The sequence below is a fragment of the Myiozetetes cayanensis genome, unplaced genomic scaffold (assembly GCF_022539395.1).
Source record: "Myiozetetes cayanensis isolate MyiCay16 unplaced genomic scaffold, myiCay2020 scf3, whole genome shotgun sequence".
NCBI lineage: Eukaryota > Metazoa > Chordata > Aves > Passeriformes > Tyrannidae > Myiozetetes > Myiozetetes cayanensis.
Window position 1 is genome coordinate 21,733,741 of NW_026087521.1, and position 25,408 is coordinate 21,759,148.

Sequence of the window (25,408 nt, forward strand, 5' to 3'; positions counted from 1 at the left end):
GCTGAAAAATGTTCATAAGCTACAAACAGGAACATAGCAGTTATGGAGAGGTAATTATCTTCAAATGAGGATGCTTTTGTTCTGATCCATCCAAACATATGAATTCTAAAGAATAAAAGATTGAGAACAATATCACTGCCCCTTTGTTCCTCACTTCTGCCTATGGTTGCTCATTAGAACTGCCAGATCTGCACTGAAGGAAAAAAGAAGTATTGTGTGATTTTTATTTTTTTTTTCTTTGACTGGAAAGTGGTGACTGGACATGGGCACCAAAGTGTTGAGTGCAGTGGAAAAATATGTCCTACTGCCCTCTTTCTACAACATTTTTGTCATATAAGCACCCTTTTATCTGTAAATAAGTAGATTCTTTACAGTTTTTACTTTTCTGGTTGTGTCCAGCAGAGCAGGCAGTGTCATGATAGGTAACATTCTGGCACCTTAAGGAGGTACAGAAGAAGAATTTTAGCTCCAGGGAAGGAGCTTTCCCATTCAGCAGCCCTCTGTGCAGTTATTTTCAGATAGTGGGTAGTAAGTTCAGAAGGAGCCCTTTGTAAAAGAATCTAGATGTATGGAGTGATGAGACTGCCCATATTGAAGGGCTGTGTCAGAACTAGGGTAGTGTGCCTAGTTCTCAAAACTACTTTTTTGTTGGGGGGGTTAGGGGTGGTGAGGGGGGTGTCATCCTATATTTTTTCAGTCTTTACATACTGAGACTTCAGGAGTTGTTGTTGCTAAAGGATTATCCTGGAGTAGACCACTGGGAAAGGCCAGGTAGATGGGAAGTTTTGAGTCATGTGCTTTGTACTCTTTATTCTTCCATCTTAAGAATCAAGTGTTAAATATAGTGTGTAAAAATTAAGTGTGATGGTGACTTATAAAAGCATCAGGAAGTTTAGTAGGAAGAACTTGAAGCCATGCTTTGTCCAAAATGGAAGTGCAATGATAACTCTTAATCCTGAGATCTGCATAGAACTGGCCGTATAAGACCACCATTCTGTGCCACTGCTTCCGAACTGCTAAAGTTTGTTTGCACACGGGTCAATTTAAGTGGCTTTTGACCTCCACAGCACATTGGTAAGTGCAGTGCAGGTGCTTGCAAAGAGGGAGCCGCCAACAGGCAGAGACAATTGAAACTCTTTTAGCTGTAATAAATGTCGCTTTGCTCAAGGGGCATATGTTCCCCGTGGTAAAAGAATATCTCCATTCCCTTGTCTAAAACAGCAAACAGTGACCAGGTTATCAGGTAATAATTAATGTTCATTCGCTGGGGAGAAAAATAACCCTAGTGATGTGGAAATTAACCTGTCTTAACCTTTGCTATTAGCAGAGAAGATAATGTAGACACGCATATCCCACACCCCCCAAAAATAATTTATTTCTGTGGTAACATAATATTTTTTTCTTCATCAGTAGTTCTCAAAGCACTTTATAGAGGTAGAGGTCTTTATTAACGTGCTACAGATGAAGAAACTGAGGAACGGGAGAGAAGTAAATGCAAACATCGTGCAATTGCCTGTTGCCAAAACTAAATAAAAACAGCAGTCTCCCAGGCATTCATCTAATGTCTAGTGCTCTACCCCTGTAGTAAGCTTTGAATAAGGCCAGGGATCATAGAAGTAACACATCTTCATACCTTTTTTTTCCCATAGGTTATCTGCTTTTTAAAACTTGTCACTAGGAATAACTTTATTCATAGCAGACTCAGTAGCTGGTATATAACAAAAAATAATCTTATGTGCAGTTATGTTTCCTTGTCTCTGACTTGAATTCCCATAACTGTTCTGTTCAATTGTGAACTGCTGAAGGAGGAATTAATACCTGTTGAATTGTGGCACAGTGAATGTGTGAGGGGGGTTGCATCTCATAAGTACCTTTATGTAAGTGGATTGAGTCTGCTTTATGGGACAGGACACAAGTTGTATACACGATTGCAAGACCAGTTGCTGGCTATTATTCAAAGCGGGTTTACTTTTAATAGCCTTTACTCATATTTGTTAATATTTTGAAGGGAGTTCTTTGTTTTATGTTGGCATGAAATTAATGTGTTCTTATAAAAGAGTTCTTTTCTTTTAAAACCGTTCAGCTGTTTTACTTCAGTACTTTCTAAGTATTAGAAGTCAAAATCCCATATTATTTTCTGTCTTCAAGTGTAAAGATCATAAGTAAAGTTCACCTAAACATCATGTCTGCAAAGCAAATACTTTTTTTTTTTTTTTTAAATCTGAACCTGGAAGTACTAGTAGATGCTGAATAGCATTTTCGAGGGCTCATTAATGAGCATTCCAGAGCTGGGATAATTCATGAATTCCTGAGGTTTATGCTTCACATCCTTTCTTTAATCAATTTAATCATTGTTCTAAAGATTTTTACTTGTGAACTTCATGATACATATACCGTTAAGTGGGTTGATAGGGAACTGCAGTGGATCTAACTCATAAAAAATGGTCTGAATTCTAATGTGGGGTTTTTTTTTCTAAAAGCACCTTCATGTGTTCAAAGTGGGTATGAGGATCTGCTCATAAGGACTTGCATTAAATATGGAACTAGTATGTAGCATCTAGAAAAGTGTTACTCTGTAGAGAATGGAATGACTGGTGAAGGCTGAAGAGAGAGGACCTTAGTACAAGGAGGCTGGTAGAAGAGATGCTGAGAGAAGGGACCTGGTTTTTCTTGTGTCTGAATAGGCAGTGGAACAGGACAAAACAGATTCAAGCTCCAATTTTATCCCATGTGTTGCATGAAACTGATTCTTGACTTGACTCTCTATGGTTTGAAATCCCAGTCTGCAGTTTCTGTGTATGATCATGAAACACAGTTTTGAGAACTGGTTAATCTTTATATCTGTACAATGTTCTAGTTGCTTAAGGATCATCCTAGTCTTAAGAGTCTTGATAAATTTAAAATGGATTAAAATCAAAAAGTAGACCTGAACATTTCGTCTAAAAATTCCCTGATCTTTGGAAAGGAACAGTCATATATGCCTTGAATCTGAGTGTCTCTTGGGAGGCTGGAGATGGGAGTGGAACTGCAAGACAAAATATCTTACTTCTGTAGTGAGAATTTTTGCTCCATGGCAGTGGGACAGTTAAAACTTTATGGACAGACTGTGTGCAGCACACTCTGTTGTGAAAATAACTATATGTACAAATTCAACTACAGAACACAAATGACTACCTTACCATGTGTCTGCTGCTTTCTGGCCAGCCAGGGCTTCAGCAGCGTTGAGCTGTGAGGTGCAGCTCAGTGGGGTGCAGCGATGCTATGCAGGTAAACAGGAAGTGACGGTGTTCAGCTTGCTCATCAGTGGAAACCCCAGGTTGTGCATGTCAGCTGGTAAATGATCTGCTAAGCTGAGATAGCTTGGAATGTTGTAATCTGCAACGTGCTTGTGGTTATGGTTATGTCATATCTCAGGAAGGCTGAAGTCTTCCATGTGTTGTCCTGAACTGAGGTTATAGGATTTAAAAATATCTTTATGCTGTGTCTGATAAAAGCATGACTCTCTTAATCATGTGCTGTTTGATTTGGGTTTATATGCTATTCTGTTTACCCACATTTTAATTGTTGGTCTTCTGTGATCTACTGTTAAGCAATGAGTGTTTTGAATAGTTGCCCAGCTCTAACTAAACTGGGGGTTCTGGGAGGTACTGGAAACATAAATGAACTTATATCTGAAGACACTCAGAAAAATGTGAGCTATCTGAGCTATCTGTTGATTAGGAGTGAAGGATCTTTTTACTGGACAACTGCAGGCTTAAGTCCAGACAAGCACTTTTATGGCTTAGGTTTGTTAAACAACAGCCCCTTGTTTCATCCCTTTTTTATTGTAATATCACTTAATGATCCACTGGTACTTTCTCCACAACAGTGAAGGATCTTCAGTGAGGATATTGCAGCTGACCTGTGTGCTCATCAGGGCACATGCGATGCAGGGAATCTGTTCTTGGATATTAACTATGGGGGGTTTGTAAGTGGTTTGGTCTCTTGATTCCTTAAATGTTTTGAGCTAGGTGTGAAATTGTCTTTTAACTTAATGTTTCAGAAATTATAGGAAATACCTGATGTGCCTTCTTGCTATTTCTGAAAAACCTCCTTTCTTCCTTCTCCCTTCAGTTAAGAACAGGCAGCATATCTTATACAGTGGCTTTATTCTTAACAGCTTAACTTTGTGTAGAGGTGGAAAAAAACCCCTAACTTCTTAACATCTATACATACTGCATTTTTAAATTGTGAGAAATTAAGAAATGAAAAGCAAGCTTTAATCTTAAAATTGGACACTGCAATTGGTGACTGTAGCAAGTAATTTCATAAGCAGTGGAAATGGGGAGGCCTCAGTGTCTTAAGCTGGGTAATTTTTCAGCTTGCACCAAATAAAGCTTTACTGATATGATTGGGTATTTACAAAAGGCTCCCTTATGTCAGTTCTGTCAAATAATATGAAATCTTGCTTTAGTTTTCCTATCTGTGAAACAATCAGTCTGTCTTTGAAAATAATGTCCTGTAAATGGCATTAAAATTAGAAGATTGTTTCCAGCTGCTTAACTTGATGAAATCTGCCAGTAAAATTAAGTTCTGTATGTCTTCTTTCTACGGGAAACTAGTTTAAAATCATGTTGGTAACATCTGAAGATAGCTTTTTTGTAATACACAATTGTCTTTAAAGATAAGATTATCAGTAATTTGTTAAATCTTCAGAAGCTGTAATAGCTTTAAAAATTGAAGTAATTACAGTTTATCCAAATTGCAAATAAAGTAGTATCCAAATCCCCAGTGGATGAATGCTGTCACATGTTACTAATTTGTGAAGATTCTGGAGGCAACTTGGTGTGAAAACATAAACCAGTCTGAGAGTTGCAAAACCTAACTGCTGAAAATCTAATTCATAGTCACAATATTGTGGAGTCCTTGTAAAGTATTTTTAGCAACAGAAAAGTGTATATGTGCACGTATGCTATCACACAGTATCATCACATCTTCCTTTGTACAAGATTCAGTTACCATAAATAGCCTGATACACTGTTCTTAAGGGGGAAAAGCCAAAAAAAAGACAGTTTAGGTGCATTTGTTGTACTTACTCTGTCGTCTGGGGCCATACCCTTTGTGGGCCTTCAGGTGAAGGTGTCAGCAGTAAGCAAAAGCAGTCTGCCTTCAGCATCACCAGTCTTTCTTCACTCCTGGTGCTCGCTCTTTCTATCTCAATCCCTTCCTGTCTATAACTGGAAAGTAAGTAATTAGACACTTGTGAATACTTATTGAGACCTTTAATATTTGGTGGAAGTTTGATTTCTGTTCATATGTCTTGCTATTAGGCCTGAATGGCATCCAAACCATCATGCTAGACATCCATGCTTAAGAAGGTTGGATTACCTACTATCCAGGGCTAATAAATAATGTAGGATTCTGAGCCTCATTAAACTAACTCTTCTAATTTCTGTGAAAATGCTAGGAAATATTTTTGTCTACTCTAGCAAATGCCTCAGCTACTTATAATGTTGAAATTGTTAGGGAGGCATATTTGCATGTTGTTTATGTGGCCTAATTAGTTAGGGATCATTTCAATAGTGGCAGGCTTAGTCAGTTCATTTAAAATCACCATTGGAGGAGATTGCATTGCATGCCTTCTGTAGGATTGCGTGGTGGAGAGAACATTCACCCTGGAAGTGTGTTATCAGCCCTTCTAGCAGGAAGGGAACTCACTGTTCCCACATGGTAGGAGACTCTTCAATGCCAAGAAAAAAGCTACATTTTCTCTTGAAACAGGACCACTGTGCAGAAGGGAAATTAAACTGCCAGAAAGAGCAAGTAGAGCTTGATTGTGTAGGATGCCAAAGCCTTGAGAAAGGGGTGAAAGTTCCAGTACCTGGTCCCTGCAGCAGGATTTATGTTTCTGTATTGAGTGATGAGATAAAATACATAACTGTCTTGAGCACTGCAGAAACATTTTTGGAAACTATATATTTATGACAAGATATTGATACCTGAAGATAAGTCAACTCCAGAACAAGAGGGAGGTCTTATCATTGTCTAGTTCCAATTTTGTTTGCTTTGAATAACATGAATTTATTAATGTACTGACATTTAAAAGTGTAATTGCTTAAACATAAGCCTTTTTTGAGAAAAACAAGATTTCAAGTAATGTCTCTGCTTGATTGGTCAGTGCTACATTTTGGTCTTTTTTGTTTTCTTCAGAATATTTGTAATCAGAGAAAGAAGTGTCAGCCATTGATTTCTATCTGATTGCCTGATTTTCTGTGAAGTAGGCTCTGTTTTCTATAGAGCTCATTCTCACTTCTGCTTCTTGTCTTTCTCATTCATGAATCTTAATGAGTTTCCATATCTTCTTCCATGACTCAGATAATGCTATGCTATTAGAGATTGCCTTGGTACTGAAGCTTCCTGTCCTTGTGGTCAAGATTAGAGTTAGACCTCACTAAGCATTTTTCCATAGTGAAGTGGTACTTGATGTCAGAATGCCTGTGTTCTGAACCCTGCTCTCTGAGGAAAACTATTACCACTGTTTTGATGTCAATGAATAGCATCAACCCCTTATTCTTGAACAGTCACCCTAGAAGCAGACTGTGGGCTCTCTTCCCAGTCTTGTACCGAAGAAAGAAAGTGTGACCCAGGAGCACCCAGCATCACCTGGTCAGGCTTCAACGTATTGGCTTAACCATAAGAAGGATTTCTATCACAGCATGTGTTAAAAAGACCTGCTGTGGGTACCTTCTCACCAGCTCTTGTATTGATTAGGACAATGTTTCCAGATACCTGCTTTGTAGAAAAGACAATTAGAAGTATTGATTTCTATTCTTACGGGGTTTGGATTGCCCACAACTATTCACCATAGCTGCACCCCCCCGAGGAAAAAAAAAAAAGCATTAAAGTAACTGTTGTGTTCACTACGACTTTCAGGCCCAAAGTCCTCAGACTGACTTTGTGAAGAAGATACAGGTATTGTATGGGTTTTTTTCCCCAAGACGTTACTCTGTTTAGAACAGAGTAACTTGTTAGAAACAGTTAACTGATTCTACTTGCATTCTTACATGACCGGGTGAAGTCGTCTTTTTTCCCCAGATTTCTTTGTTAGACAATTCCAGGAGCTGGGAAGGATAACTTAAAAAAAGCAAGACTGTCATGTGCAATTAACTTAAGTATGTATGTAGGGTTCTGCACCTGTATGGGGAAAAACCTCATGACTCTTAAAATCGGAAAAGGATTGAAATTTACTGCTAGTGTGTCATCAGTAGTACTGTCAACACCTAACACATAGCAATACTGAACCATTAGAGGAATACATGAAACAGAGTTGCATTTTTACAAGCCTTTAAAATGGGAGTGATTAAACACTAGAGCAGATTCCCTAGAGGTGAATTTGCAGCCTTTAAACTTAACTGGACAGGACCTTGAGCAACTTTTAATTACCCTTGCTGTGAGTAGGAGGTTGGCCTGGAAGACATGCAGAGGTCACATCCAACCAAAGTAATTTTATAATTCTTTGATTTTTGCACCACAAGCTTGTTGTCAGCTGTACTACAAAAAAAATCCCAATGAATCTTTCTTTCTATTCTGGTGTATACTGAGGTGGGTGAACATCATCTTACAGTCTTAATCTTGTTGCCACTCTTTGTTGTGACTTTTGGCCCACTATGTTTTAATGTCTATCAGCTGTAAGTTATCTATTATGATGACTCTTTCTTGTGCTACTCTCTGTGTTGGCTTGCTTCACTGTTTTTTTGAGAAACACTGAGTTACACCAAGTTATTGAGAGGCCACTGCAGCAAATGTTCACACCAGAAGCTGATCAAAGTACACAGCTATCCGCTGCCCAGTTGGAAACTGTCCGTGGCTGCTGTGATCACATTCTGCAAATGTGTGATGACTAGTTGTGGCTACATTTTGCAGGCAGAAGGTGTTTTCATTAACCTTTTGCTGATACCACATTTCCTGCAGTATGTGTGTTGAAGGGTAAGACCAGCTCTGCCGGTGAAACAGCCAGTGTACAGCTGACAGCACCAGACTTACTGCTTCGTAGCTCATCAGCTTGAGGGATGTGACAAGTCCCTGGAATCAATGGCATGTCCTGCAGCTGGAGGCTGGCTGTGGAAAAAGTAAAGGGAACTGAAGGGGGTTTGGTTTTCATCTCCATAGCCCATCCATTTTTGGTGGGCTACCTTATTTGTTTCCCCTGTGCACCTTTTCCAAATATACAGCTATATAAAAAGGACAAGGTCCTCACTAAACTAGAAAGCAGTAGTGACAACTTCAAAATCCTCCTCCTGAAAATACAGTAATAACTTTATGTATTAAGTAACAAATTATCTCAGAAAAAATGCACTCAGTATATTGAATGTGGTGTGACCTACTCTGAAGAAGTATTTACATGTAGTTTTGAAGAACCCATACTTTTAAATGCAATATTCTCTTCAAGAATGCTATGAGAAACTGAGCTGACAGCAAATGCTCACTCAGAAAATGCAGTGGAATACTCAAATTATGATATTTGTGTAAATGTTCTCAGATGCTGCAATTGTGCAATGAAATTGATTTTTTTAATTGAATTTGTGTGGCTAGGATTCATAATGAATAGCAGTAGATGAAGTTTATGGTTCATATATTTTCTCAAGTTTTAAATTTTGCTGATAGGTCTGTAAATTTCCAAAGGGTGTGAATGATTAAATATTTTTGCCACCTGTCTTCCAGAAGCTGAATAGCAGAAGGCATGGCACCACTGCTCTACATAATGAAAATGAACAGTGGATGAAGTAAAAGGAGTTGGATTTTATTGTCCTACCCTCCTGACAAAAATACACCTTGTATTTTTTTCTGTATTGACCTTTTATTAGAAAAACATGAGTCACGTAACAGCAGAATTTATGAATTATATGTTCTAACATGTGAAAGCCTCATTGCAGTTTGTCAACACTAGGAATTTGTAGAATGCTAATGAGTAAGTTAAAATGTGATTGAACTCTAAACAGAGAAGACCTCAAAACAACACCTACTTTAGATTCAGTGAAATTGTCTCTAAATCAAGCTTAGCTCATATGGTAACCAAGTGTACATTAAACAAGTATTATGATTATGCAGAATGAGGACACACTCTTTTTGTTTAATATTCTTTCTACTCATGGGGTAGGTGTTGGCCCAGGATTTTATACACAGCCGTCATTGAGTTACCACAGTTACTGGTTTACCCAGATAATCCAGTTGGTGCTTTTGCTGTTAGATATGATAGGAAGCAAGGCATAGGCAGCCCTGTCTCAACACAGATCACTGTCTCCTGTGCCTTATATTTAAGTTACATGATTCCTGCCAACACTACCCATTTATGTGGGTAGTCCTGTTGGGTGGAGGTTAGAGGAGCTGGATTTGTTTTGGAGAGTTGAGAAGGTTTCTTGCACAGGTGGCGAGATAGTTGCTGTGATTGAATGTGAACTGTAGAATGGCCCATCTTTGCTCCTTTGTGTTGTCTTGTGTCTACAACATTACTGGTTTAACAATCAAGATGATATTGGAAAAATGAGGGGAAAAAAAGGTGTTAGAGAAGCAGAAGTTTTGAACAAAATCTTGCCAGCTGTGCCCAAAGTTAAGTAATTCCCTGTTGCAACATAGAGGGGAAAATGGTATCTCTTAGCTGACATTAAATTGCAAGTGTAACTGTTTTGTTGTGGTAGCATGGCTAATTCCCAAGTCCCTTTTTACTCATCTGACAAGTGCAGTTATAATTAAATTGCTCATATTACTCTGTAGGTTATAGGGAAAGAAATTTTACTCCACCCTTAGTTGCCTCCTCAAGTGCTCTACAACTACAAAGCGCTCTTTTTGTCAGACAAACATGGTTTAACTTTTTCTGTAGGCTACCAGAAAGATTAGTAGTCAGTCTGGCAACTTCTGAAGAGGTGGCTGCAAAGAGGAACAAAATTATATCTTGACTTGTAAAAGTTAACATCACGGTTCTTCAGTAAAGCTTATATAGCTTCCCCAAGGCATAGCTACAGTCTGCCTCCATTACTTTGACTCTTATCAAAAAACCTTCCAGTTCTGTTAAAGTAAAAGAATCCAATGAAGCTTAGATTATTTTTTTTGGTTTTTTAAACCAGTTGAAAAGTGTGACCATGGTGATAATGATATTTAGTAGATAATCTTATAATGCAACAAGACATGCCTGCATTCTAGATATCTACTGTTTTGGCAAGCAGTCAAATTCATGAAGGTAAAGTAATCCTCGTTGAGCAGGTGCGGAAAACCTAATATGGAGACCATTACTCAAATTAGGTATGATTCATCCAGAAGGACCATGGAACTATAGCAGATCTATGAAAACATCTGTTTAATATTTCATAGTGAAAAGAAATAAAACTCTTTGACTGACAGGGAAATAAATAGAGAACAAAACAGAAGACTGTTATTGTGACCCTGTGTTCAAAAGGCTAACGAACTGCATTCGTATAGGATAAGTCTCATCCCCAGTGAAAGGAAGATTAGGACTAGTTAAGATCCATGTAAGAGTGACAAGGGTAATTAAAGTGTAGATTTTGTTTTTCTTGCTACAAGATTGACTTAAAACTAGTGTCACTTCCTAAACAGTAGAGAACTTAACAGGGCAAAGGTGTGTGACAAACATCTGTAAAAGCATACGCAGCATGGAGAAGGAACTATGAAGCCATTAACACCATCTCCTAGTGCAAGAATACGAAGGGACAGTCAGCTGGAATTAGCAGGTGGCAAACATCTAGATAAAAGTGGCTGACTATTCATACAGTGCATAAGTGAACTGTGAAATATGATCCTGTCCAGTGTTGTGATGCTCGGAAGTCTCATGAGTTTGAAGAGTGATTAGACAAATTCACAAAGGATGTAAAACACATGCTAGCTCAGGGAGCTTTGAGCTCCAACCTGGCATTTGCTAGGGATATGCTTCCATAGTTGTAATGGTGTACTCTTTTATTCCTACCTAGGCGTCTTGTGCTGCTGGAGAGTAGATCCTAGGCTAGATAGCCTCTGGCCTGTCCCATTACAGAGCATCTAAGCTTTGTCCATATGACTTGGCTGCTAAATAAATATTCTTCAAGGACTTTGCTTTTCCTTCTCTCATAGGACTCTTAAGGTAGGACACATATGTACTAGAAAATATGCTGAGGAATATTCCCAGTGATTGAAGCAATCTGGTGTGGAATAATCTTTATCTCTTATTAAAATCTCTCAGTTTGAAAACAGGACAATTTCAAGTTGCCATCTGGGAATGAGCCTAACTCCTGTGAATTCTCAAACTGTACCCAAGAATTTTAGGAGTTTGCTAGTTGGCATAGTGTAGTGGATTGACCCTGGCCAGATACCAGGTACCCACTAAAGCCACTCTATCACCCTCCCTCTGCAACTGGACAGAGGAGAGAGAAAAAAAAAAACCAAACAGCTAAGGATTCATGAGTAGAGATAAGAGCTGGGAGAGATCACTTACTGATTACCTTCACAGGCAAAACAGACTCAAAGTGAGGATAGTACTTATATTTATTACTAACAGGATAAGGGCCAAAGAGGGAGAAATAAAACACCTTAAAAACACCTTTCCCCCACCCCTCCTTCCTTCCATGTTCTCCCTCCTTCCCCCCAGCAGCGGAGGGGGATGGGGAATTGGAGTCAGTTGTTGTTTCTGTTGCTACTCACGAGAGGAGTCCTTCCCTTGCTCCTGTGGGGTTTCTCCCATGGGAGACAGTCCCTGATGGACCTCTCTGGTGTGAGTCCATCCCTCGGGCAGCAGTTCTTCCCAAATTGCTATCCCATGGGTCACTTCTCCAAAGGGGCCATCCTTCTTGAATGAGCTGTACCGACATGGGTTCCCCACAGGGCTGTGAGTCTTACCCAGGAAAAACCTGCTCCATCGTGAGCTTCTCTCTCCATGGGCCCTGGGTCTCTGGCAGGACCTCACTCCATCCTGGGCCTCCCACGGGGTCACAGTCTCCTTCATACATCCACCTGCTCCAGCATGGGCTCCTCCATGGGCTGCAAAGGCACAGCTACCCCGCCAAGGTCTGCACCACGGGCTGCAGGGCCTCAGCTCTGGCACCTGGAGCACCTCCTGCCCCTCCTTGTGCACTGACCTTGGTGTCTATGTTGTTATTCCCATGTTCTTACTCTGTTCTCCCCTGGCTGGAATCTCTTCTGTGCAACAATCTTCTGTTCTTAAATATGTTATGACAGAGGCATAAGGAAGTCTGTCCTGGAGCCAACTGGCATTGGCTCCACGGGACAGGGGAAGCTTCTAGCAGCTTCTAACAGAAGCCTCCCCTGTAGCCCCCCTGCTACCAAAACCCAGCCATAGAAACCCACTACACATAGGTTAAAATTGTGCCAGAGACCATTTGAACAATTAAGCAATGTAGGCAGTTACATTTCAGTACCTGTGAGTGTCTCCAGGCACTGTGTCATTCACAGTTCCAGCTTGAGTATTGTGTTTCTATCCAGTTTGAAGTACTGAACAGAAAGACATTTCCATGCACTTCTCTGTGTGACCACCATAGTTACTGATTTGCTTCTTAAAGGCAAAATCTCTTTGCTGCTTTCATAAACAAGAACAAAAAGTTCAATTGGGTTCTTGTATAGAAGTGAAAATCTAAAGCATAGGAGTCATTTGAACTTTACAGTCTTATCCCATGGGAAATCAGCAAAGTTGCTGCCTAGAACAAGGAAGAAAATTAAGAGATGTTTTGGTAAAGGATCAATTGTAGAATTTATGATTTTTACCTTAAAACTAATAGCTACCTTTTTTTTCTAGACGATGTCTTCAGCAGTTGTTCAAATATATGCAGCAGATCGCAATGCCATGTGGTCAAAGAAGTGCTGTGGCGTAGCTTGCCTTGTAAAGGACAATCCGCAGAGGTCGTATTTTATCAGAATATTTGACATTAAGGTAAGCATCCTTTTTTTTTCCCCCAGACTCCTTAAGCTTGGTTGTATTCAGTCTCCATTTTGAATTCAATGAGTGTAGGTTGTCGTAGCTACAAACTCATAGAAATTCTCAAGTAAATAGTTGTGCTTTAAGCAGTGCAATTACAGTGCTTATTAATAGGGAAGTACAATGCTCAGATATTTGAAATTCAAACAATTTCCTAGTTGTCATCTTTTATGGATGAAATAAATATCAGACTCATTTTTCTTATATCTCTCAGAAACTGTCCTCTACAGATCTGATTAGTCAAATAAGTGAAAGTTCATATAGTGTCACTAAAGGATAGCTGTCACAATTCTAGCAGGTGTCACTGCTTTAAATGATTTAACAAAAAATATGCTGTCTTCTGTATGGGTGGAAACAATCTTTTTGATCAGTGTGTTGGGGCATGTGAAAACTGCAGTACAAACAAGTTGCATGTTTTGACTTTTGGGGGGTTTTTTGGTGGCTTTTTCTTTTTTTTTGGTTCCCTCCTTCATGATATATACACTCATACTGAAGATCATTGTCCCATTATAATATTTCATGCAAGACAGTGGGAACTGAGAGATGAAGTGTCCAAAAAGTGTTTTCATTGTAAAAATGGTGCTGAGAAACCTAAGTCCTAGTGACTGTGCTGAGACTTTGGAAAGATTTCCATTATCTCTACAGCCAGGAACAGCTCATTATCTGTCAGCCTTCAGTGCTTGAAGTCTCTCAGATTTGTTCCAGATTGCCATTTGGTACTTGCATTTGACTTTGTGATTTGGTCACTTGACTGTTAAGACTTAGTGAGAGGCCTCTTCCTTGGATGCTGAACTGTAATGTCATTTAAATACATGAAACTTCCTTAAAAAGGTGAGATTTTTATGTTAACTGTTTTCAAGTCAAGGCTGAGATAAGAAAGCCTCCTTAATTGCTGCTGCTGTTTCCTCACTGTGTTCACAGAATAATGTGAGTTGGGAGGGATGCACAACTCTTAAGTGAATGGCCCATATGGGAGTCAAAACCTTGACCTTAGTATTATTAGCACCATTCTCTAACCAAATGAGCTTCCTATGACTGGTCGCTGTTACTGCTCCCAGTATCCCTATTGCAGGATTGTTGAAGGATGTTTTTGAAAACATCCAGGAATTTCAACAGAATGCAGTGACCCAATGGAATAGGTTTTCAAAGCTCTTCCACAAATTCTGTTGTAGTTTGATTTTGATTGAGCACATTCTTTGGGTTAATAGCAAGGAGGATGATTAACACTATGCTTCATCCAATTCATAATAGGTTGTATTGTGAAAGAAGTTAAACTGTGCAATTTCATCTGAAGTTTTCAGTCTTTGTTTTTTTCTTCTTCTTTTCAGGATGGGAAATTATTGTGGGAGCAGGAGCTGTACAATAACTTTGTATATAATAGTCCTAGAGGATATTTTCATACCTTTGCTGGAGATGTGAGTCTCAATGTCTTTGAATACCTATTTTAAAATGCCTTTGGTTTAAACAGTACCTTCTTTTAATGTAACTGAGATTATGAATTCATTCTGTAAATTATTTATAAAAGTACAATATTACCTGTGCTCCTTGAAACTATTTAAACTTATTTATAAAAGGAATTTTTTTGGTATCTCAACTAGAAAATTTAATTCATAGTACAGAAGCATAAAATGTGGTTCTTTATTTACAATTTTCTTTAATGAAGTTACATTTTGACTTGCAGCTGATGTTTGTGAAGTATCGCATGTTCTTAAAACAGATTTTCCTCTCCCCTCCTTTGATTTCAAGCTACAAAATTTTGCTTAAATCAGTTAGCCATGATCTCTAGAAACTTGAGTAATAGACAGATGTTCCTAAGATGGAATGTTTCACTAAGACTTGCTTCCAAATTTGCAGTGATGATATTTTCTGGTTACACCTTTAGAAGGTGTAAGACAACATATTAAGAAAGCCTTTGAAACATTTTCTTAGTCATGGGTGGGGGAATGTTAATGTTTTTCAGACTTGTCAAGTTGGTCTTAATTTTGCTAATGAAGAAGAAGCTAAACTATTCCGCAAAACAGTAACAGATTTACTTGGACGACGGCAGAGAAAATCTGGTAAATATTCAAATTAATCTTAAATTTAGGCTTGTTTATGTTGGTTTTGGGGGGAGGCAGAAAGCTACTGCTATGTCTGAAAGCTACTGGAGGCAGTACTACCACATTTATATTTTAAAGTGATTATGCTATTAAACCGTACTGCTTTTTCTATTGTGCGAAAATTAGTATTTTGCTGAAATAACTTAACTTGGTGTTCTGTGCTGTGAGTTTCCTTGTAAACTGGGACCCCAAGGTTGTGGTGATTGAAAATATAGACTGGGGAAAACAAACATGACAGTGGGAAAACTAGAAATCTTTCTCTAAGCTGTTTTCACATTCGACTAAACCCTCTTTTAGCTCTGGGCTGTTTATAGCTGATTTGTTTAAATTCAGCCCGAGTGGGTTGTAACAAAGATTTTACCATCTGGTATGTTCAGTAGTTCATGTGAATGAATTTTTGGCATTGATCCAGCAGTTAGTAGAGAAATGTCTTTTATTCAGAACTAGCGATCTTGGCTCAGGCCAAGAACGGAAGACATAATATGCCTATACTGTCCTTAGCAGCTCAGGATAGTGAAGCACAGCATGCTTTTTGCCAGCTGCAGGATGACTTGGGAACGTGGTCAGTGCTTTTAAAGGCAGCTCAGGCTTCCTTCAGATCTTGTCTTGGTCATTTTCCAGGAAGCCCATAAACAACTTGCCTGTCTGACAGCCATATGTCCATGAAGGATAAGGTGATACAAAACATAGGCTGGGAATACATGGATGTGTGCAGGCTTTCTGTAGGCTGTAGTGTGGACTTGTGTTTGAGCTACAGGATGCGTTTTTGTAGTCCATTCTGGAATTCAATTGCACTAGCTATGCAGTGTACTGTAAAAGGAGAGCCATCCTTGCAGGTGTTCTGGGGAACATGCATGATCTGTATGTATTCACTTGGGTTTCATTAAGGTATGGTGACTCAGGAGCAGAGCACTTGTTCCAGGAGCTTAAATGCTCAGAATAAGTTCATAACATTTCTTGAGGAGAGGTGGGATCATTAGAAGTGGCATTAATAATATTTCTCATACTCATGGTGTAAAGGTAATTTTGTGTCTGTTGTTCCTGAAGTTTCATTATATGTCTAAAACACAGTGCTACAGTGCACAGATATGATTTGGGAGGAAGCATGTTTATATTATTGGCCACGACAACTTTTGTTTGAAAATAGTGGTTCAGTCAAACCTGCTGTTCAGTTTTCCTTCCACATAGAGATTTTTTTTTCCATAGGGCCACATACATTTTTCTCAGTTACTCTTTGAACTAATATCTTGGTTTCTGTGCACAAGCTCATGTTGCAGGATGAGTTTACTCCATCTTCTGTCATAAACAACTCCCACTCCTCAAACACTTAAAATTTCAAGACAACTTTATTTTAAAACAAAATAAAAACAAACAAACAAAAAAATGAACCCTTGAAACAAAACACTTCAAGAATTTAAAATACTTATGAGATTCCTTAGTCAAACCACCAGATGGAGTTCTGTATTTGTCTTTGTGACTATTTAATTGTGCTTTTAAAATAGCAGGCTTTGGACATGCTCAAAGCAAAACTGATTTGCTCTTGGTGATTATGTTTTTATTTGTTTATAGATAAATGCTTATAACATTAATTTATGCATAGATTTATATACCGTACAAATGATACAAAAGCTGTATATTATTTATAATATGTGTATATACATTGTGTATATATTCTAATGCGTCTTACTTCTCAATCACCAAGTGTGGTAGTTTTGATGCTTTTCTATTTTAATGGGATTTTTTAGTCTCATACCTTCCAAAATATGTTTCATTTCGTAGCAGTGCCACCTGAGATGCTTTCAGCTCAAGTGAGTACTCCATGTGATCATTTAGCTGCCTGTTAAACCATTCAGGCCTTGCTAAGAGACTTTTCCAGGAGTCTTATGGAAAGATTATGTTGTTGGAAGGTAGCAGGAACAGCAGTTCTCACTCACAGAGCTATGACTTGGTGCTGAGGCTAGTAGACAAAAATACTGTCTCAGCTGAGAGAAGAGGCAACAGTGTTCTGCTGTTCCTCACTGTGCATGAAATGCACTCCAGTATACAGACAACTCTTGAGTAAGTGTGTCTGGAGTTCCAGAGAGGTGAAAGTTTGGCTCCAAATAGACAATTCACAAAATCTTGCAAATGTACAAAATATCAAGTAGAGAATAGAATGAGGAAACAAGGCAGAGAAAGAATTCTTGATCTGTTGTCCTAATCTTTGTAATATTATGCTAGTTTTTATCTGGCTAAATTCTGCTGTGGGTTGGGGTTTTTGGGGGTAGTGGGTTTTTTTCAGTTTTGAGGGTGTTTTTAAATCAAATTCTTAACCTTGAGTTAGAAAGAAATTATTATCATTAGTTAATTTCTGTGGTAGATTTACTTAAATAATCTCTCCATTTACTTATTAAACCAATCCCAAACAGTTCCCCCAGTAAGCAGATTGAACAGTGTTTCTCTTCTCAGTGCTTTTCACTGTAGTACAGTCTCACTTTGAGTATTCTTGCACATAGATACCATTAGTTTGTCTTTTTATTATCTTACCTAAGAAATGTTAATGTGTGTACACACACAAGAGCCCTCTCCACATGCTGAGCACTCAGCCCTAAAAGACACTTGTTCTTAACTGCAGAAGGTTCTTTCTAAAGTACGGGAGTTCTTAATTAATTTTTATGGACAGCTTCTAGCTCATGTGTGGGAGGTCTGTTAACCTTCTCTGAAGCTGCCTTTTTCCTCCACAAGCTTTAGCTCCTGTGTCCCTTCATTTTCAGGCTTAATATGGACAGGGATTTATTGGTTTGGTTTGGGTTTTTTCTTTCATGTTTGGTCACAACTTTTGTTTTTGCCACCTGGGTGAGAAGGGCATCTCTAAAGTACTCAGCTTGAATTGGATTCAAGTCTCAGTAGAGATTATTCTCATTTCCAGGAATGCTTGTTGAAGGGAGCTGTGTTTTTGGACATAAGTACCTACAGATGTTGATTTATTTTCAATCAGTAGGCATCTTGATTTTTCAAAACGGAGAAATCCACCACTCAACAGTCTGGTCATCTGCACTTCAGGAACAAGAGTTCATACTTCCTTGTCAGCAGTGGGAACCACATAAGAAGAGATCTGGTCTCTCTGAGGCCAAAATTAATCTATCCAGCCAAAATTACAGGAAGTCTATAAAATGTCTTGCTTTGTTTCCCACTGTTTCTTCTCTTGAACTATTTCTTCTAATGAAAATTGCAATGGATTCCCATGATTTGACACAAGACACTTAATGTTTCCTAGGAGTATCTCCTGTTCTTGCCATCTTCCCATCCTGTGCCAGATGACTTGCAACGAGTCCTGCACTCTCCTTTACTGTCTCTGAATTGTTGAATAAAACGCTAATTCTGGTCCAGAGGTTGAGTTTGGATGGTTTGTTCTTTACTTGTTTTTGGGACAGTACAAGATGTGGTTTCTTAAACAGAATATTCTAGGAAGAGAAATCACACTATTTGACCAAAAAGCCTTTTTCTTCTCTCTCTGCTTTCTTTCTTCTTTTTCTTCCCCTCAGACCTGATACCTTATGCTGAGGCACCTTTGCAAAGGTTTTTTCCATCTTTATGTCTGAAACTAACCTGCTGTGACCTAAGAATAAACTGTCTTTAGAGGGCTTGTTCATCAAAAGCTGATTCTCAATGGGATTTAGTCTCCTTCCCATGAAAGTTTGATGATTCTGACAGATTCTTGTATTCCCTGAGGATCAGCAGATTCATATGAGGCTGACTTGCCTTGCACACTTAGGAATTTTTTGGATTTTTTAGGTGTTCCTTGGACAAGGTCAGCACCATCTGTGGAGGCACCTTCTCCCTTTTATTATGTTTATGAAAAATAAAAGTTAACAGTTTTTCTGGACCTTGCTGAAAAGTGAAATGCCTGTTACAAATTCTTATAACAAAATTCTTGGGAGCCCCTGTTAAATTATCAGTACTCCAGATCTGAAAGGGAGGGATCTACAGCCTTCCTTACAGAACTGTGGTTTTTGATGTGGTGACATGATAAACTGCTTGCCTTTATGGGTGCTGCTAAATCCAAAATTTTTAAGAGTGTGGTCTAGATAGAAAAATGGTGTAAATGTGTACTGGGATGATAGGAATTAATAGTAAGTGAGACAAATCTCCTTTAAGGGGAAATTTACTATTATACACTGAGAATATTGAGGTGTGAAATGTTTGCATTTTAAATCATCAAGGCAGATTATTCATGGTCTGTGAAACAGTGTGGTGCTGTGAATAGAATATCGTATTAGTACCAAGGAGATTCTAGTTCTTTTCCATATTATTCCTATTATTATACCTGTTGGACAACACAGATGAAGTGTCTTGCCCCTCTCTATCCTGTTTTCTTTTCATCCAGCAAAAAGTAACTAAATATTAGTTTCTGTGGGAGAACAGTACTCTATAAAGTGCTATTTATATTTCAAGTAAAAATGAAAGAACAGTTTCATTCAGTGGACATTGGAAAGAATAATGCCTCAAAAAACTTAGATAGGTTGTACTAAAACAGATACTCCTTGAATATTTCACTTTAGTTCATAGTTGGAATGCCTGAAATAGCTCCATAGCTATTATCTTATGCTTCTGCTCAGTTTGCACACTTGAAATTGGTGCTTATTATCTAAGATTGTGTTTTTATTGTTCTGTAATGCTTTTTTTCAACTGCACGAGTAGACTAAGGATATTAATAGGTTCCTAAGTTTGAGGTTAAGGTCACTGAAAGCTTTACTAGAAAGTAAAGTCTAGAATTAATTTTTCCTGTGATACCTATGATTAAATAGCTCTTTTTCTTTTTCAACAGAAAAAAGACGAGACCCACCAAATGGTAAGCTTTTTGCATGAATCACTGCATTTTATTTTTTCCTACTGCTGTTATTTACTGTTTATGTATAACTTTGTTTCAGGCTTGTTTAGGACAGTCATGTACTGGGAAAAGCAGTAAACTCTTGTTTGCAGGTTACTATATTTCTTTGCTTCTGTTCTTTGGTATTCAGTTGTGGCTTGAAAGATTTGTGGCTTAGCTGGCATTTGTAAAGAACGTTTTTGGAGGACCATGTTTTGTTGCAAATAGGATAGAGGGCCCTTACCTTGCATTTACTGCTTGGTCTCAATATATATGCGTAGGATCACTGTACACAAAGTTAATCTTTTTGTCTTAAATGAAGGCGTAATGATAATGGATTTCATAGAACATTCATAAAATTTCAATTTCAGTGCATCTGGCTAACCATGTAACATAGTCATTTGGTTGTATGTCACGTACTTGTCAATATTAAACTTTTTTTGAATGGAAAATTATTTGAATCTAGTTGCCTTTCAGGCATATGTCTCACTAGTATTAAGATAAAGGTTCCTCAGGAGATCCTCTCATTAAATTAATGGAAGGACTTAAATTATGTATCAATTTCATCCAGAATTTTTTTACTCACTTTTCTTAAATCAAGTGAAAAAAGCACATCATGAATATGAAGTTTAGTGTCTTTGATTTCTGAATTCACACTGAAGTTAAAAAGTGATTTGTCCTGTGATATTTCTGTTGGTGATCCAGATCATAGGTCCTATCACTGTGAGTTTGCTGCTTGAGCAAGGGTACAGTCAGCTGATCTTCTGCGGTCCCCTTAAGGCCTGAGGTGGTAGTCTTAAAATTTGTACTAGCCAAGTCATTCAAGCATCTCTGTAGGTCATGCTAATACGTAATGCTAAACTAATCCTGCATTATGGGAACTACTGATACCTTTTATATTCCCAAATAAAGCCTCCCTCATACTTCTCAAAAAATTGCTTTTTCTTTTTCATAGATATTAAGTTTTGACAATGTTCCAGCAATCATCAGTTTAGACCAGGCAGTTTAATACAGATTCCTTCAACTGTGACTGGGTTGGTAAATTTTGAAACACTTGTAATAATACAATCTGTAATTGTCTTACCAGCTTTTCTGAGTTTTCAGAAGGTTTTAACTAGTGTTTTGCTCATCCCTGATAGCAGTGTGTGCAGAGCAGATAAGAATTAAAACATGTAGTACTACCTACGACAAAAAAATTAAGCCTTTGTCTTTACTGTAATACAAACAATTTTTTTGTCAAATTAGGATAGTTTACTATCCTAGATTAGAATCAGATTTAAGAAAACTAAGCCTGCATAAACTTTTGTGCTTAAAATACTCTTCATAATTCTTGCTGTAAGACCTCAGACAATGCTATTTTTCTGAGAAAAATACTCTCATACTAAACTTGCAGTCATTGTCCCTATGCCTTTATCCTGAATATTCTGTGGAAGGCATAGGGTTTATGCTCAGTCACTTCAAAGATTTCAGTATATCTGCTTTTTAATAAATTGTTCCCCTGGGACATCTACATACTCTTTCACAGTCTGTCCATTTGTCTTTTCTGATTCTGTCAAATTCTGTAATGCCTGATTTCTCTTCTGGTAAGGAGTTGTGTGGCCATGCCCTCAGTAGCCACAGGCCTCAGGTCATTATACTCTATACAGACTTTGCATTTTAGTGTTTGGAATTAAGGCTAGAACAGATATGTACTATCAACATGTAACTGGAAAACAACCCCTATACCTGTTATAATATCAGTTAGATTTTGTTTTACTCTCTAAATGCAGTGGAATCCTATTGGAGAAAAAAAGATGTAATGCCTGGTTTGTTTGTTTTGTTTTGGTTTTTTTGTGCTGGGTATTAATGCATTATTACCTCTAAAACAAAAAACAAGAACAGTCACATTCCTGCACTCGCATGATTCTTGCTTGAAATACTGTGAGGAATTTTGTTTTAGTGGGTCTTGTTAGTCTGGATTTTCTGCATACATTGAAGCTGCATGGAAAAAGCTCGCTGTCTTTTTTTGTGACGTTTTCCATGATACGGATTTCAGATTTTTTTTTTTGTAGAATGGAGGATTAAACTCAAATTGGCATTAACAGTTATGTAAAATGTATTAGTCTGTAATTTCCTGGGATTTATGTTCTACTCATGTGTAATAGCTAGGTCTCTTTATGCAAGTCAAGAAGAGTTATTGTGGTTGAACTGACCTCAGTGAAATTCTGGATGAAACAAGGATTTGTCAGAGTATTAGGTTTTGAGAGAATATTGAAGAACCATGTGGCAGAGTTTTGTGTCAGCTGTTAACTAGAGCAGTTTTCATATCTTTTAGGGCTGTCCATAGTCTGGGACAGATGCCTATAGAGGTTCTAAATAAAATACAGAGCATTTCATAGAGTTAACATTTCATAATGTTCTGTACGACATTTTCTGGAGCCCCTTCTGAAGATGTCACAGATATTGACAACAGTGGCTGCTTAACGCCACTGTACTGTCAGGTGCTTCCTAATGATGAGCTCTATATGCCTCTCTCATCTTCGCTTATTGAGCTGTCTACACCTGATGGGGAAGGTGCATGTCTTATGATGGGAAAAATTTTACTGGATATAAATATGGCAGTTCTAGAAGAGTGCAATTCTTTCCAAGATTCTTTTATCCCTCGTGGACATCTAAGGTCTAAACCTGACGGTAAGAAAAATTTTCATCCTTAAGTTTACTGTGACCTATTGTGTGAATATTATCAGTATCGAGGAATCAGGCTGTTAGTCCTTGATTTGAGCTCAACTGAGTAAAACATCAGTTTGCAGATGGCTGCTACTTTACATGGTTAAAACCATGTATGGTTAGTTCAGGATTTTACAAATGTGCCTTTTTGCATGTAAAGAATGTTAGGAATTGTAAGAATATCACAAACTTACTAGCATTCTAAAAGTACTGGTTTCTTTCTGAATGTCAATACAGCTATTGAAACTGTAAATATCAATATAATAGGTGAAAACAGAGAGAAAAAAGCAAAGAAAATATAATAGATTATTAAAGTGAAAATTAACTCCTAGTGTTTTTAGTTTTGTATCTAATCAAATTAAAACTGTAGTTTTCAACTCATCCCAAAGATTTTACTGAATTTCATTTGTTGGGTTAATAATGCTTGATAATTAGTCAATTCAGTACTAATTTTAACAACGCAGATTGTTTTACATAATTATATGGGGTCAGTTTATGTTGTGGTATTCGCCGAGACCCGGGTTTGATTCCCAGTCAGGGCCACTCCCGGGCTGATGGAGCTCGTTAACCCTTAAAAAGGCAATCCATCTACATCCTAAGGACCTCGCTGCCACCGTCCAAGCTCGCTTGGCCCCGGCAGATGAACCTTAGGATTAAAGGGTGGGCTCAGTTCCACGCACACTGTGTCTCACCTAAAAAATCCAATGCGCAGGCTGGAAGGTGTAAAGACCTTCCCCAGATCTTCGCTCCTGAAGACTGGCCATTCTCAAAGGACAGTTGTCTAAATCATAACATTTCTAGATCAAAGGATTTCTGCTTAGCAGAAAACATTTTAGAAATTCTTTTTCCTGCAGTTTCAATGCAGTTTTAAATCTTATCCCTTGAGACTCCTAAAGGAATGGAGGAGTTGTCATATGTTTCAGATGAGTTTTGTCTAGCACAGTGTTGTGTTTCTGTTTCTTGTCCTGACCAGTAGTAGGTGCTTTCTACTAAGGTATTTAACTACAAATGTCATGTTATCCATTGTATTGTCTACTTCTCCTTTCTGATTTTGACTTTGGACTGTGAACATAAGATTTGTTGGTCCTTTCAAAATGCTTAGAGAGCTTTTGAATTATCCATACAAAATGCAGTTATGAAAAAATAGCGTCAAAATAACGTTCAGCTTTATTGAGGTCTAATTAGACTTTTTTTATCATCTGCCCAGTAAAAGTGGGTGCATGAGTCTTAATTTAGTTAATTTGCAAACCACTGGGTTCTAACTTACAGGAGAGTAGAGAACATTTTCAAACTATTTCTGGCCAAACTAGTCTTAAAGTAACTGTTCAGTCTCATTCTTCGAAAACTGAAATTACTTAACCTTTTTGCAGGTTTCTTTAAAAATATACCTATGTTTATTTATACATACTTAAGAGTTGGACTCAATGATCTTTGTGGGTTCCTTCCAATTCTGAATATTCTGTGATTCTGCTCTGCCATCAATGTATATGATAGATGCATAAATACCTCTTAGTATTTAAATACTGCTATCACTTGCTGATGTCAAGAGTTATCTTCTGTCAAAGCTAAAAAACCCGAGTGGAACACGTGCTAGGTATGTTTATTTGCTAGTACTGCACAAATGACATAATATTAAAATGCTGAAATTGGCAGGAGTATAATTCACATGCATATTAAATAACTAGAGTAATAATTCAGAATTGTTTATAATTATAACAAGGTTTTAGAACATAAATTAAGCATGCTAATTATAAATTGTATTTCTGGTGCTGTTTTTACTCTCTCTTCAAGCTGTTTTTATCTGGGACTTCGTTATTTTGAAAACCTGTCAAAGAGTAAGACATAAGAAATCCTAAATAGTTCTGTAGATATTGTCCTATTGATTTGAAGACAGTACTGTGTCCAGAGCAGCATTCTGAAGTTGTTGTGATGTTCAGTTTCTGTATGTGATGGCAGAAAGCATTTTCACTTGGGGCTTATTAAATGAAGGTTCTGTCTCCTTTAGGGTCAAGTTAGTGTCCTGCCCAGGTAATGGCCTTCTGGGTGTTTGGGTGTTACTGTTTATGCAGGTCACTTCTTTGATCTTGTCTAGGATTGTAGCTGTGTTGTATCTTAGTGTGTCTCATTTCATGTGTTCTGTGCAGGTGGCAAAAAAACAAAGTCTAGTTTAGAAAATTTTTCGGTTGCTCTTTTCTAGCAACACTTTTTTTTTCTTCATCAGATAACTTAGCTTCTGCATCTGACATCCAGAAACCAGCTGGATGCATGTGGTTTGTAGATCTATGGCTCCGTTACAAGTATTCTACAGCTCAAAAAAAGTCCTCAAGTTTGTAGATTAAATATGGCTTTGTTGAAGCACAATAGTGAAAATCCTGTACTTTACCTTCACAGGCCCAAATCTACCAATGGCAACTGTTGATATCAAAAACCCAGAGATTACAACTAACAGATTTTATACTCCACAAGTCAACAATATTTCATATACCAAAGAAAAGAAGAAAGGAAAAACTAAAAAGAGAAGATTGACAAAGGCAGATATTGGAACACCATCTAATTTTCAGTAAGTACTTTTTTGAGTTTGAGTTTGGGTTTTGATTGATGGGGTTTTTCTTGTTTTGGGAAGTTTTGGCTTTTGGTCTTGTTTTTTTTTTTTTTGATGTCAGTTACATTGCAAATGCTCAAGGCTTGAACGTGTGATTGTTCTGTGTAACCTGAACTGCAGCAAATGCTAGCTGGAGTGTGTTTAAAAGCAGGTTAGCTTATACACAGGTGAGGAGTTTACTGCAGCTGTAAACAAAAAGT

The 25,408-nt window shown here is 37.9% G+C and overlaps 1 protein-coding gene across 1 annotated transcript in view; it reads left to right on the top strand.

The window, feature by feature from the left end:
• The window catches only part of WASL (WASP like actin nucleation promoting factor), a 50,648-nt gene that overhangs the window by 13,663 nt on the left and 11,577 nt on the right, over positions 1 to 25,408 (top strand). Inside the window, exons 2-6 of the mRNA XM_050324378.1 lie at positions 12,773 to 12,907; positions 14,281 to 14,367; positions 14,913 to 15,009; positions 19,859 to 19,882; positions 24,998 to 25,166. Of these exons, the coding sequence (XP_050180335.1) occupies positions 12,773 to 12,907; positions 14,281 to 14,367; positions 14,913 to 15,009; positions 19,859 to 19,882; positions 24,998 to 25,166 (512 nt within the window). The remainder of the gene's footprint in view (positions 1 to 12,772; positions 12,908 to 14,280; positions 14,368 to 14,912; positions 15,010 to 19,858; positions 19,883 to 24,997; positions 25,167 to 25,408) is intronic.